This window comes from Mycotypha africana (assembly GCF_025528875.1).
Source record: "Mycotypha africana strain NRRL 2978 chromosome Unknown BDF20scaffold_8, whole genome shotgun sequence".
Taxonomy (NCBI): domain Eukaryota; kingdom Fungi; phylum Mucoromycota; class Mucoromycetes; order Mucorales; family Mycotyphaceae; genus Mycotypha; species Mycotypha africana.
In genome coordinates, this window is record NW_026515732.1 from 1,591,955 (window position 1) to 1,604,023 (window position 12,069).

Consider the following 12,069-nt stretch of genomic DNA (forward strand, 5'->3'; position numbering starts at 1 on the left):
TTACATCAGTTTATGAATATAAAGCCTTTTTGCTAAGGTTATAAGTCTTATTTATTGAGTCAGCTGTTCTTCCTCTACTCATGACGTTTGCGGTTAGACCAAAATAAGCCCCATTCTTGGCAAGGTTTGGGCTTAAAAAATTTATTTATGTTTATTTGCTAAGCGAGGAGATCGTCATTCCAAGACAAGCGCTGAACTTGGGCATCGCCTGTTGTATGTCGTCTGAATCTTTCATCAACATCAAACGCCACGAGTTATCGACCTGCTTGCTTGCTACGTCTCGAAAACTCGTTGGAAGAGCGCTCTTCGACCCCGCCCCCGGACCCCCTTTGAAAGCTTTTCGCCCCCTCATTGCTTCTCTTCCTCCCTTTGATTAAGCTTTATTCTTTCTCGATAGATAAAATTTGAGATGAAGTCCAGCCCATGTACCTGAAGAAAAAGTGAGTCGTTATCACTCGTGATCTGGAGCAAGAACGGAGAAAGCGCTTTTTCTGTTCTTTTAAAACCAAAAATGGACTATCTTTTTGATGTTATCCAATCAGAAACCTAGAAGAAGAAAGTTTATCGCTAAAAATAGATGGGATCTACCAAAGATATTTGTACCTTTTTCTGTGTATGTGTGGGTGTATGTGTGTGTTATGTGTCAAGGTCCCACTAAAGTATTAGTCATTTCAAGTTCCACCTCCTAATTTTATTAGTTTAATCAACTTTTTTTTTTTTTTTCATTTCTGTTTTACTTTCTTCTTCTTCTTCTTCTTCTTCTTCTTCTTTATTATTTCAGTGAACAAGGGAGCACATATAACTCACCTTCCACTCGCCCTTTACATAGCTATCATTTATATATATCCCTTTTAACAAAAAACATTGGCCAACCATGATGCTATTATCAGAAAAGGCAACTAATTTGTATACATCTAGTCTGCGAGGAAATCGACGGCTTATCGTCTTTATCGTAGCCATCATATCATTCATCACATTATCGTTCTTTACACTCTCCAAAGCATCGTTCAGTTTAGGTGGTGGCGGCGGATGTGGCAGAACGATTCGATCACTGAATGAAGCTGTCGCCTTTTCATCTTCTACAGGCAGCAGCAATAGCAATGGTTTTTTCTCCATTCACAGGAGCGGCAGCAGTGCTGGGCAGGCTAAATTTATCAATTTGAACGACTTGGAAGCGACAGCAAACGCAAAAGAAGAACAGCAGCATGTGCTGATCCTCACGCCTGTCAAGAACGCAGAGGCGTATTTAGAGAGATATTTTGAATTGGTGGATCGACTTTCGTATCCCAAAGATCTGATCACGATGGCCTTTTTGGTGTCTGATACCACCGACAATACAGTCCAGATCTTGAAAGACAAAGCCGATGAATTTCTGAACCGACCTAACCCTTCTGAACGCTATCACGAGATTGCCATCTATGAAAAAGACTTTAACTTTCAACTACCAGAGGATAAAAGACACACGTTTGAATTACAGCCTTTGAGAAGATCCTTTATGGCACGTTCCAGGAATTACTTGCTCACAGCAGCGCTTCGTGAATACCATTCCTGGGTGCTTTGGTTGGACGTCGATGTGGTAGAGTATCCTGAAACGATCGTGGAAGATCTTCAAAGTGTCGATGTCGACGTCGTGGTGCCGAATTGTTTACTGCAAACAGAAGATGGTTCTTTCTGGGCTTACGACAAGAATAATTGGCAGGAAACCGAACGATCGATCGAGCTGCAAAAGGATCTGGATCCTGACTATGTGTTGCTCGAAGGCTATTACGAATTTTTAACCAACCGTTACCTGATGGTCGATATGCCAACGCATTTGGGAAGATTTAAAAAAGTGCCTTTGGATGGTGTAGGTGCTACTTTCACGTTGGTCAAAGCGCAAGTGCACCGAGAAGGCGCCAACTTTCCACCCTATGTCTTTCAACATCAAGTGGAAACGGAAGGCTTTGCCAAGATGGCCAAGGCGATGGGCTTTGGCGTCTATGGTTTGCCTGGGTATCTTATTTACCATATCCGCAACTCTTAATTGCCCTATCCCGACAATGGACACTTTGTCACTTTTTTATGTATTTACAAAAACATCATGCGCCAAACATAGTCATCCTCAGCACACACACACATATACACAGTTTTCTGTATTATTTTATTTATTTCTCTCTTAATTGTTTTGTTTTTATGTATACACTCATTGGTTATACTTTATACTACCATTTAATTTACCTTGCTACACAAAGTACACTATCTACGCTTAATTATGTCACGCAACGCTACTTTTTTCAAACTAGAACGGCTTTGCTCATTTGAATGCATTAATAAAAACAATGACTTACATATCCACTTGACATTGGTTCCCTTATAGAGAGGCACGGGTATAGCTTTCGTTAACAATCAAATATTGGATATGTTTCACAATGATGAAGCTTAAAAAAATCGTGCTAAAAAAGGATGCGTCCCACATTTTTTGTTGCCCTATATGAGACAGGACGACGATCACAACAGAAAAAAAAAAAAAAAAAAAAAAGAGAAAAGAGATCGTCGTACCTGAATTCATCGTACACCGACTACACAGAAAATAGAAAAGGTGAAACCCAATGTCTTCTTTTCTTGGTGGCCTTTTCCTTGTGACAAAGGGGGCTTTTCTGTATCCATTTTGACGACTCGATAAACAAAAAGAGACAGGCGAGAAGGATCCACCTTCCTCTTGAACGCGCAATTTGGATGAAAAAGGAGCCTTCATTGGAGGGTAATACAACAGGTCCCTTTTTCTGTCGTGTCCTCTACTGTCGTGCTTGCGTTCGTTCGCCCTCTTGCATGGTCATACAAACGACCGAGCACAAAGACCGTGAACTACCAAGGATGTGCATGTCCAAGTACCTTTTTCATTAGCTCAACAATTAAGAATCCCAATAGAAATCAATAAGGAGCTACTCTTTTTGGTTTCAAGATCTTTGTCCAAGGCGGGAAGGTGACAATGAGCATCCTTTTTTTGTTCCACTTTCAGGATTGGAAAACGTTTCTCTCGCAGATCATTCTGATCACAATAGGATACATCCACTTTTGGGTGAGATAGAGAAGGACAGACATCTTAATGGCAGACTAAGAAACGATGCCAGCGACAATTCATTCGCAAGATGCAGGGCTTCAAGGTTGCTACAGTAGAACGAATGAGCTTTCGAGAGTCTTGACTTTATTCTTTTGCATTCATATTCTTTCAGAAAAGAGTTTAGCTTGCTCAGTTCATTATTTTGGGTTTTTAAAAAAAAAAAAAGGTAGCCAGCAGTTTACAACTGGTATTTGTGTGTCCTTTTTAAAAACACCATAGGGTCATAAGCCTGACTGTTACAACACTTTTTCATTGGCATCCATTGTGACAAAAAACACTAAACTCAAACTCAGGACGATAGAAAAAGGCGGGCATTTTTTATTATGAAATTAAACCCAAACTCCTTTAGCACTGATCTAGTATGTCAATAGGCATGACTCTATAAAAGACGATCTTTATCCTCGGGTGTCATGCGCACGGTTCTTGCCCTGCTCTTATAATCATCCCACGGAAAATACGCACCACACATCTTTCGATGTCCGGTAAAAGCACTGCGACCATGCAACACACGCCAATTATCAAAAGTCACAACACGGCCAGGCGGTAGAGGATCCCACAACTCGTTCTTGGCCGACTGGACCAGATCATGCCACATAAACAAGGCGTCGTAAAACTCCTCCAATTGACTCGAGCTGAGGTGATCCAACGTGGATCGATCGTCGTTATTGAAGCGAATTTGATACAGCTCGCCGTCTGGCCCATGGTTGAGGATCGGATAAGCTCTCGGGGTCGGTACGATCCATACCTGATCATCGCCCGCCGCATGTGTCGGCACGGGCGTATTGGACAAGACACGATAAGCGTTGGGTGAGGTCGCCTTGAGCTGTTGTGCTACTGCCAATCCATCCACAAACAACGAATCGCCGCCTTGCCCCTCGCATTCTAATTTATGGAACATTTGCAACCCAGCCGGCTCGGTAAAATACGTATTGTCGGTGTGCGCGCCCAGCGCTAATTGTGTATAAGCTGTATCGGCATGCGCTAAATCGGCTGTGAAGGACCACATGCCTTGTGAATAATGCGTTTCTCTCAAAAAGCACAAGCGACGCGCCAACTTTTCTGTCGCTTCTACCGTCGTCGGCACGTTCTCCACAAACGATATCCCATAGACCTCGAGCTGATCCAGCCATTGTCTCAGTCCGTCGTCTGTGTTCATTACATCGTCATACGCCAGACGGTCGAGTCGGAGATCTGAACCCCACGTTCGACGCCTTTTCCCAGCGAGAGACTGCTCAGAGAGGGTCCGCATCACAGGGCTGTAAGAATGAGTGTATAACCAGTCCCAGGCATACTTTGACTGATGTCCATCCGGCCAGGTAATCACGAGGCCTTCTGCTGTGCTGTCCACGGCCGTTGGATGAATAGAACGAGGAATAGCAAACGTGTTGACCAGTCGTTGTCGAGTCACCGGGTGATAGCATTGCTCACAATGACAATGGTCTCTGAGCCAAAAATGATGATAGACACTGGTTTTACGACTGTTCCAATCCACATACACCTCTTTGTCATTGGCGATACCGGCCCTTCGAGGGACATCCCCTGTGCCTGGTAACTGTTTCTTAGCGTTAGGTCGGTGTAAACGAGGCACTGTCGAGGAAAACAGCGCGCGTTGAGCTGTTTTGGGTACATTCAACGTACTGAAGACATGTTGTCGTCGTAGGAACCGCTGAAAGGAGGAGATGAAAACCCTTTGCATTTTTTTTGTTCAATAGGATATTAATATATGTAAAAAAAAAAGAAAAAAAAAATGAGGGGGCGGGGATCCGCTCTAAATGCTCATTTTTTTCTTTTTTTGTTTGTAATCGTTTTTTGTATTTCAGCAGCCCAAAGAGTGAACTATTCAACAACAGAGAATCGTTCTTTCAAACCCGCCTTTCCATCCTGTTACAATCAACCTACGAAGCCTACGTGGCGCCTTCCATATCAGCACCCTTTCAAGCTCGGCCCCTCTTCTTATCCCCATGCAAGCCGTCCAACGTAGTGAGGGGCATGACTAATACAAATAGGAACCAAAAGCTATCACACAAAAAAAATAAATAAATAGAAAATAGAAAAATTTTCCCTGCAATTCAACTGGTTCAAATCTTTTGAAAAGGCTGACACTCAAAAAAATCAGTGCTTTGAAATCATTGTGTTGGCATAGAGACCCTCCAAAAAAAAAAAAAAAAAAAAGTGGGCAGCCAGCTTTTTTTTTTTTTTTTTTGTGGCGAGCTCACATTTTTCCCTTTTTCCAAATCCTTTTTCTTTCTTTTACCCTTTTTCTATTTCCTTTTCATTTATTCATCGTTTCCTTAATGTCTTATTACGGAGACAGAGATCGCGGTGATCGCAGTAGCAGAGGAGGCGAAAGAGATAGACCTAACCCCTGTAGACTGTATATCGGTAACGGATAACCATTCTCCATACTTTGTACAGGTTGTTGAGAGACGCTAACACAAACTCATTCTTTGAACACTGTATCTACAGGTAATATTAGTCGTTATGTACGCGAGTCTGATATAAGAGATATCTTTGGTCGTTACGGCAAGATCAAGGATTTACTTTTCAGAGTGAGTTCACCAGGACATTCAGTCTCCTGCCATCGTTCATCTGGACATTAACACTTTTTTTTTTTCTTTTCTAATGGTAGGATGTTTACTGCTTTATTGAATTTTATGTTTGTATCCAACCGTCTTTATTTCTTTTCACGTACCTTTTTTCTTTGGAAAAAAAAAAAAAAAAGTTTCAAAAAATGACTCAACCCTTTATGACCATTTTCTTTCATGTCTTTTGGTGCCTTTTTCACTGTATAGGATGTCAGAGGTAAAAATAGTTACAAGTAAAAAGGTCATGAGCTCATGGATTGACACACATTTTATTTTTCTGTCAGATGCTGATGATGCTACAAAGGAACTCAATGGTCATAAACTTGAAGGCGAAAGATTAGTCGTTCAAGTGGCCAACAGAGCCCGTGATAAGGGTAGCGACCGCGACAGCCGTCGTGATCGTGATCGTGGACGCGACCGGGACCGTGAGTATAGCAGCAGACGAAGAGACGACAATGGAGAGAGATGTTATAACTGTGGTGATTTCGGTATGTATATAAAAAAGCAAAAAGGGAAGAGACTCGTGTAAAGAGGTTAAACTAAAGTTGCCTTTTGATTTTTAGGACACATGTAAGTATCGGATGTGTAGTATGAACAAATGGATAGGGTTACTGATATCACCTATTTTCTTACTTGGACTTTTTTTTTTTTTTTAACGACACAGTGCAAATGAATGGTAAGTTGAATCATACGCTGTTCTTTGTGTATAAAGTGTTGCTAACCATTTTCTTTTCATTCATGGGTTAGTTCTTTGCCAAAAGGAAGGTAGGATCGGCAATCCATCGTATGAATGCTTACGGGGGAACCGTTTAGAGGAATTAAACATACTTATTATTCCATAGTGGAGAACGTGCCATGAGATTCCAAAAAGGTGTTTGCTTGTAAGTGTGCATTTCTACTCGTCATTACAACATGGGCAATAGGATTTATGGATGCTAACTACTACTACTACTACTACTACTACTACTTTTGTTACAGTGAATGTGGTCAAACGGGTCACAGAGCTCGTGATTGCCCGTAAGTAGATTAAACTGCCTTTGAGCTTCTTAACCTAAAGCAGTCTGCGGCATAGGGCTCGTAGGCAGGAGCATCCTGTAACACTCATCCATTCTGTTTTTCATTTATTTATTGATTCATTTTTCTAGTGATAGAGACAGAGATAGAGATGATAGAGGTAGAGACAGATCGAGAAGACGTCGTTCTTCTCGCTCACGTTCACGTAGCCCTCGCAGACGCTCTCGCAGCCCACGTCGACGCTCCCCTAGCCCTAGAAGATCTGTCAGCCCTCGTAAACGTTCCAGCAGACGTTCGCGCAGCCCTCGTCGTTCTTCACGCCGTCGTTCCGACAGTCGCTCCGTCAGCCGTAGCCCTCGTCGTCGTAGAAGCAGCCGTTCATCCAGCAGAGGCAAAGATCGCTCTATCAGTCCCGTGAAAAGACGTCGCTCTTCAGATGCCAACCAACAAGAAGATGAGCCTATGAATGATGCCTAAACCATCCTAATCGTGTCGTTTTTTCTTAAAAAAAAAAGTTAAGAAACTCACAAATTGAAACTCCCAATATGATCTCGATTTTTCTGTGAAAATGACGTAAATTCTGTGTTGATAATAAAAAAAAAAAAAAGACGTTTGTTATTCTTGGTGTCTATCTTTATCGCTTCCAACTCTCCCTCACTCTCTCTCTCTCGTCTCCTTTGCTTTCGTTGTTGACACAATTAAACAATATGCCGATCGTGTACTCATTTGCTGACGGAGATGCGCTGTCTGGTGGTTTGAATAGTTTCGTTGAGAAAGTATCGCGTGATGCTATTGCTAATCATGGTTATCTCTCGGTCGCGATCTCTGGTGGTTCATTACCCAAGATCTTGTCCAAAGACCTAAAGACCAACAAAAATGTCGAATTTGACAAATGGCATGTCTTTTGGGCAGACGAACGTTGCGTGCCTCACGATCACGAGGACTCCAACTATCTCGAGGTGCGCAAGTCGCTCTTGGACCATATCCCTCAACTCCAGCAAGCCAACATTCATCCTATTCATGAAGCCTTCGCCACCGCCAAGGACACAGAAAAGGCGGCGGCAGACTATGAGCAGCAATTGAAATCTTTTTTCAAAACGAACGAATGGCCAGCCTTTGACCTTATCCTGCTCGGTATGGGCCCGGATGGTCATTGTTGTTCTTTGTTTCCCGGTCATCCTTTGTTGGATGAAAAGACCCGTTGGGTAGCTCCCATCAATGACTCTCCCAAGCCTCCACCAGAACGTATCACATTGACGTTCCCTGTCCTCAATCATGCTCGTTTAGTCGTCTTTGTCACTGCCGGCGACGGCAAGAAGGACATGGTACAGCAAATCATTGAACAGCCCGAAAAGAACCTACCTTGTCAAAGAGTAAAGCCTTCAGAGGGTCATGTCTATTGGTTTATCGACGATGCAGCTGCTTCAAAATTGAGAAAGGAGTCTTGCTCAGAATACAAATGATAAGAAAAAAGTCGCGTGATGCCTTGATGGATCATTGGCTTTTCCCCCCCCCCGCCATATAACTAGCTTGGGTGTCGCCCTTGTTGGCCCACTCATTTCCCTTCCCTTCAATAGTTAAGAATAAATCTTGGCAGCAAGTGGTTTACTTGCTGTTTGTCATTTATTTTGCCCATGTAGGATGATATCGAGGAAACAACGCCTATGCCCGTTAGCTATGGAGAAAATGGACCCATGAGTGATGTAAGTGGCTGTATCTAAACAATGTCTACGAGACCTTTTTCTTTTCACTGAAAGCCTCCTACGCTGGTATGGCATGCGTTTTGTTTATCTGGAATGTGCTTCGTTCTGCGAGTCTTATAATCGAACAAAAGCAGTAAACCGGTCGCGTTCCTATTCGATATAAAGTAGAGCCGACGAATATAAGAAACGCAGGCTGTAGGAATGCTCAAGTAAGTTGAAGAGGACAGTGCAAATAAGTAGTACTTGGGTAATAAGCAGCAACCTATTTAGGACCCACTATTGAATGGAACGCTTGTTCATCTTGATGACACCACCACACACACATGCCGAGCTGAGATATTTTTCTTTTTTTCCCAAAAATGCATTCCCATAAATGTTTAAAAAAAGCATGTAGAATGCAGTTGGGTTTATTTTTATTTTTCTTACATTCTTCGGTAGAAGCGATATTTTTGAGTTTATCCCCCTCCAAAAACATAAACAGTAAAAAAGTGTCCTATTCTACTAGAAAGACATTGACTATGAATAGCTTTTGCTACTCCCCATCGTGCCAATCCCATAAAACTGACTGGCATGATACTCAAGGCCTCAGCATGGCTCAGAGATCGTCCTTTGATACTATTGTCAAGAAGAAATGGACACGGATAGGTTAAATGAGTAAAATCGTGGGGTACAATTGGTCTAAGGGGGTCGCTTTTGCATCAAATAGTTTTCCCTGAATGTCCAAATATTTGACCCTGATCATTTCAATCCATCAGAGTTCATATATTATTTGTTAAAAACCAAAAAGATGGGAAGGCCAGACGCATTCGACCCTTCAGTAAAAGTATATAAATAAAACGTATCCCTTCTGAACGTTCTGGTCATTTTCTATCCCTATTGTTCACCATAGAATTTAGGTAACTTACAATGGCTCGCCTAACACAAATTTGTCTCGCTACACTTGCTTTATTGGTTGTCGCTACAACGGCTGCTCCCCATCCATTGAACACCCGCGATGTTCATCAATACCATACTACTGAAGTAGTGGATCGTCACCACCTCAGCCGTCGGTGCGAGAGTCAAGACAATGACGGAGAAGAGTGTCAGGACAATTCCGAACAAGACAATGACCATGAATGTAACGAATGTGCAGACAATGACGATGACGATCAAGATGATCATGATGACCATCGCAATGTCGTTGCTCACCATGAATATATCCATCGTACATGGACCGGCGAGGGTCAGCGCCACAGACACCATAAAAGATGTTCCGACGATAACGGCGATGATTGCAAACAAGAGGAAGACCACGGCTGTGAAGACCACGACTGTCAAGACAATGACTCTCATGACGACAACGACGATCACGATGATCACGATGACCATCGCAATGTCGTTGCTCACCATGAATACATCCATCGTACATGGACTGGTGATGGTCGACGCCACAGACATCATAAAAGATGCTATAACCACGGTAATGAGGGCCGTATTGAAAGCAGTAACAATGGTGAACGTGGTGAAGGCCGTGGTGAGGACCGTGCTAGATTTGGTGACAACGACCGCGATGGAGACCGTGCTGGATTTGAAGGTGATGACCGTGCTGATGACCGTGATGAAGACTTTGATAGATTTGAAGGTGATGAAAACCGTGATGAAGACTTTGATAGATTTGGAGGTGTTCAAAACCGTGCTGAGGACCCTGCTAGATTTGAAGGTGATGACCGTGATGGTGACCGTGATGGAGACTTTGATAGATTTGAAGGTGATGAAAACCGTGATGAAGACTTTGATAGATTTAGAGGTGTTCAAAACCGTGCTGAGGACCCTGCTGGATTTGAAGGTGATGACCGTGATGATGACCGTGATGGTGACCGTGATGGAGACTTTGATAGATTTGAAGGTGATGAAAACCGTGATGGAGACCGTGACGAGGACCGTGATGGCGAAAATGCCAATGACTTTTTCGATGATAATGACAACGATGATCGCGACAACCAACAGCGCGAAGATGATGAGTAAATGATGTGTAGATCATATCATATCATCTTATTTGATTTTTATGTCCTAACCAAGATATCTCTCTCGCATACTGCATTTCTCGTTCTATACACATACTTGCATATTCTATTCCCTTACTTCGAAATACATCTCTAGCTCTTCTTTCGCTTTCTGATATTTCCGCATTCACAGCATTTTCATTGAATAAATGATAGATTTCCTTTGTTACTGCTCAAGTTGAATTCACGTTTCACAATAACATCCATCCATTCAAACAAAGATCGCGGATCACAAAAAGAGCTCTTTTCTTATTCAGGAACCAGTTGTCTCTCCGCTTGCATGAAAACTAAATTCTTATCAGGATGGTGTGGCTCTAATTTTTTTATTTTTCATTTTTCATCTCAGCATCCAATATACAGAGGATACCTTTTTGTACCTCCATTTTTCGTAATGCTGCTGTGGGTGTCATGACCGGGACTTTACAGTTTCAAAAGAAAAAAACTACATCATCCTCTCTTTTTTTTTTGTTTTTGTTTTCTTTTCACTTAGCATCTTTTTTTGTTATCTGTTCCTTGATCATGAGTTCATTTCAAGTTATACTTAGAGAAGGTATTGTGGGTGGTTTTGCTGGGCCTATTGTCAAGTAAGTTTCAAATGGAAAGAGTGGCCTTACGAACAAATGAATAGTTAACCATCCACTTAGTCAAGTAGTCGATATCAAAGGGGACAGTTCGGGTGCTATGATAATGCATGCTACGTTGAAACCTGATACAAAGGCTGATTATCACACTCAAGCAGGAGGTGCTTCAGCGTAAGTACAATTTGAAAAAAGAATGAAGGATGGCACTCTGCAAAACACATGATTAAGAGACGGAGCTTCATTGCACTCTATACACCATGGATAGGGAAGAGTTGTCAGACTTTTTAGATAGGCTGAAGGCGCAATTGAAAGAACTACCCACCGAAGATCCTGTGGGCAGTGAAGATATCTATGGTGAAGATGTTTCGCTCTCGTTTTTCTCTGACGAATTTCAGTGGTCTAACGGTAAGACTTCTATTTTGATATGCAAACAGAGAGAAAAAAAATGCAATATCTGACGTCAATATGTTTATCTTTTGCAGGAGGTCCTGAAGGCTGCACTCAAGGCGAATCAAACAAAAAGGCTACACCAGAACAAAAGGAAAAATTCAAAGAGCTTGTCAAGTTGGTGAAAAATGTCGGCCAACAATATGCTGTAACAGCTCAATAAGCGTTTACAATGTTCATAGTCGTTTAAAGGGTATCTATACGTTTTATTTTATTCTTCTTCTTTGCCATCCGTAGCCTGTTGTTCTTTAAGACGTGCTAAACGTTCTCTATTCCTTTTCAATAAAATTCGGTTGACATTGCTCTTTTCAATGTCGCTCATTTCGTGCCAATTGTTGATTCGACTAATGGTACCGTCTTCGTTAACAACTACAAAATGCGCAGCAAAAGTACATAACATACAGATGAGTTTCTATCGCATCCAACGTAGCTATCGTAAAATGGTAGGGTCTTACCCACTGGTCCAAGTTCTTTAAGTTTGAACGTGTCATTCACACCGACTTGTTGGACTGTCTCTTCAGCACTGGAAGGAAGGGCAAGAATAGGTTTCTTTGTTTCTTTTGTAGACATTGCCGCTTTTGCGATTAAGTTGAGGCG

General features: G+C 42.1%; 7 protein-coding genes across 7 annotated transcripts; 5 read left to right on the plus strand and 2 right to left on the minus strand.

The window, feature by feature from the left end:
- The first annotated feature begins 758 nt into the window (after positions 1 to 758).
- BDF20DRAFT_884059 (Anp1-domain-containing protein) lies at positions 759 to 2,348 on the plus strand. The gene has a single exon (XM_053081846.1). It carries the CDS (start codon positions 875 to 877, stop codon positions 2,021 to 2,023), a length of 1,149 nt encoding a protein of 382 aa, XP_052934455.1. The 5' UTR covers positions 759 to 874; the 3' UTR covers positions 2,024 to 2,348.
- A 1,131-nt stretch (positions 2,349 to 3,479) lies between these two features.
- Positions 3,480 to 5,504, minus strand: BDF20DRAFT_907190 (Trimethyllysine dioxygenase; the record flags this gene model as incomplete). Its single annotated transcript, XM_053083351.1, has 2 exons — positions 3,480 to 4,623; positions 5,407 to 5,504. 2 exons carry the CDS (start codon positions 5,502 to 5,504, stop codon positions 3,480 to 3,482), a joined length of 1,242 nt encoding a protein of 413 aa, XP_052934456.1.
- A 1,902-nt stretch (positions 5,505 to 7,406) lies between these two features.
- On the plus strand, positions 7,407 to 8,162 carry BDF20DRAFT_823850 (6-phosphogluconolactonase; the record flags this gene model as incomplete). Its single annotated transcript, XM_053077836.1, has 1 exon — positions 7,407 to 8,162. The coding sequence occupies one exon, from the start codon at positions 7,407 to 7,409 to the stop codon at positions 8,160 to 8,162; it is 756 nt and encodes a 251-aa protein (XP_052934457.1).
- Positions 8,163 to 8,619: 457 nt separating this feature from the next.
- Positions 8,620 to 9,133, plus strand: BDF20DRAFT_672846 (uncharacterized protein). Its single transcript, XM_053076007.1, has one exon. The coding sequence runs from the start codon at positions 8,762 to 8,764 to the stop codon at positions 9,050 to 9,052; it is 291 nt and encodes a 96-aa protein (XP_052934458.1). The 5' UTR covers positions 8,620 to 8,761; the 3' UTR covers positions 9,053 to 9,133.
- Positions 9,134 to 9,180: 47 nt separating this feature from the next.
- Positions 9,181 to 10,733, plus strand: BDF20DRAFT_672804 (uncharacterized protein). The gene has a single exon (XM_053076006.1). It carries the CDS (start codon positions 9,309 to 9,311, stop codon positions 10,404 to 10,406), a length of 1,098 nt encoding a protein of 365 aa, XP_052934459.1. The 5' UTR covers positions 9,181 to 9,308; the 3' UTR covers positions 10,407 to 10,733.
- Positions 10,734 to 10,963: 230 nt separating this feature from the next.
- Positions 10,964 to 11,635, plus strand: BDF20DRAFT_837696 (uncharacterized protein; the record flags this gene model as incomplete). Its single annotated transcript, XM_053079079.1, has 4 exons — positions 10,964 to 11,028; positions 11,089 to 11,196; positions 11,291 to 11,430; positions 11,508 to 11,635. 4 exons carry the CDS (start codon positions 10,964 to 10,966, stop codon positions 11,633 to 11,635), a joined length of 441 nt encoding a protein of 146 aa, XP_052934460.1.
- Positions 11,636 to 11,767: 132 nt separating this feature from the next.
- Positions 11,768 to 12,030, minus strand: BDF20DRAFT_800959 (uncharacterized protein; the record flags this gene model as incomplete). The annotated part of the gene is made up of 2 exons (XM_053076378.1): positions 11,768 to 11,841; positions 11,928 to 12,030. Coding segments are annotated over 2 exons (177 nt in total), but the record flags the coding sequence as incomplete, so codon positions are not given.
- Between the last annotated feature and the right edge of the window lie 39 nt (positions 12,031 to 12,069).

Coding starts and splice junctions, on each gene's coding strand:
- BDF20DRAFT_884059 (XM_053081846.1), top strand. CDS start 875: ATGATGCTATTATCAGAAAAGGCAACTAATTTGTATACATCTAGTCTG.
- BDF20DRAFT_672846 (XM_053076007.1), top strand. CDS start 8,762: ATGCATTCCCATAAATGTTTAAAAAAAGCATGTAGAATGCAGTTGGGT.
- BDF20DRAFT_672804 (XM_053076006.1), top strand. CDS start 9,309: ATGGCTCGCCTAACACAAATTTGTCTCGCTACACTTGCTTTATTGGTT.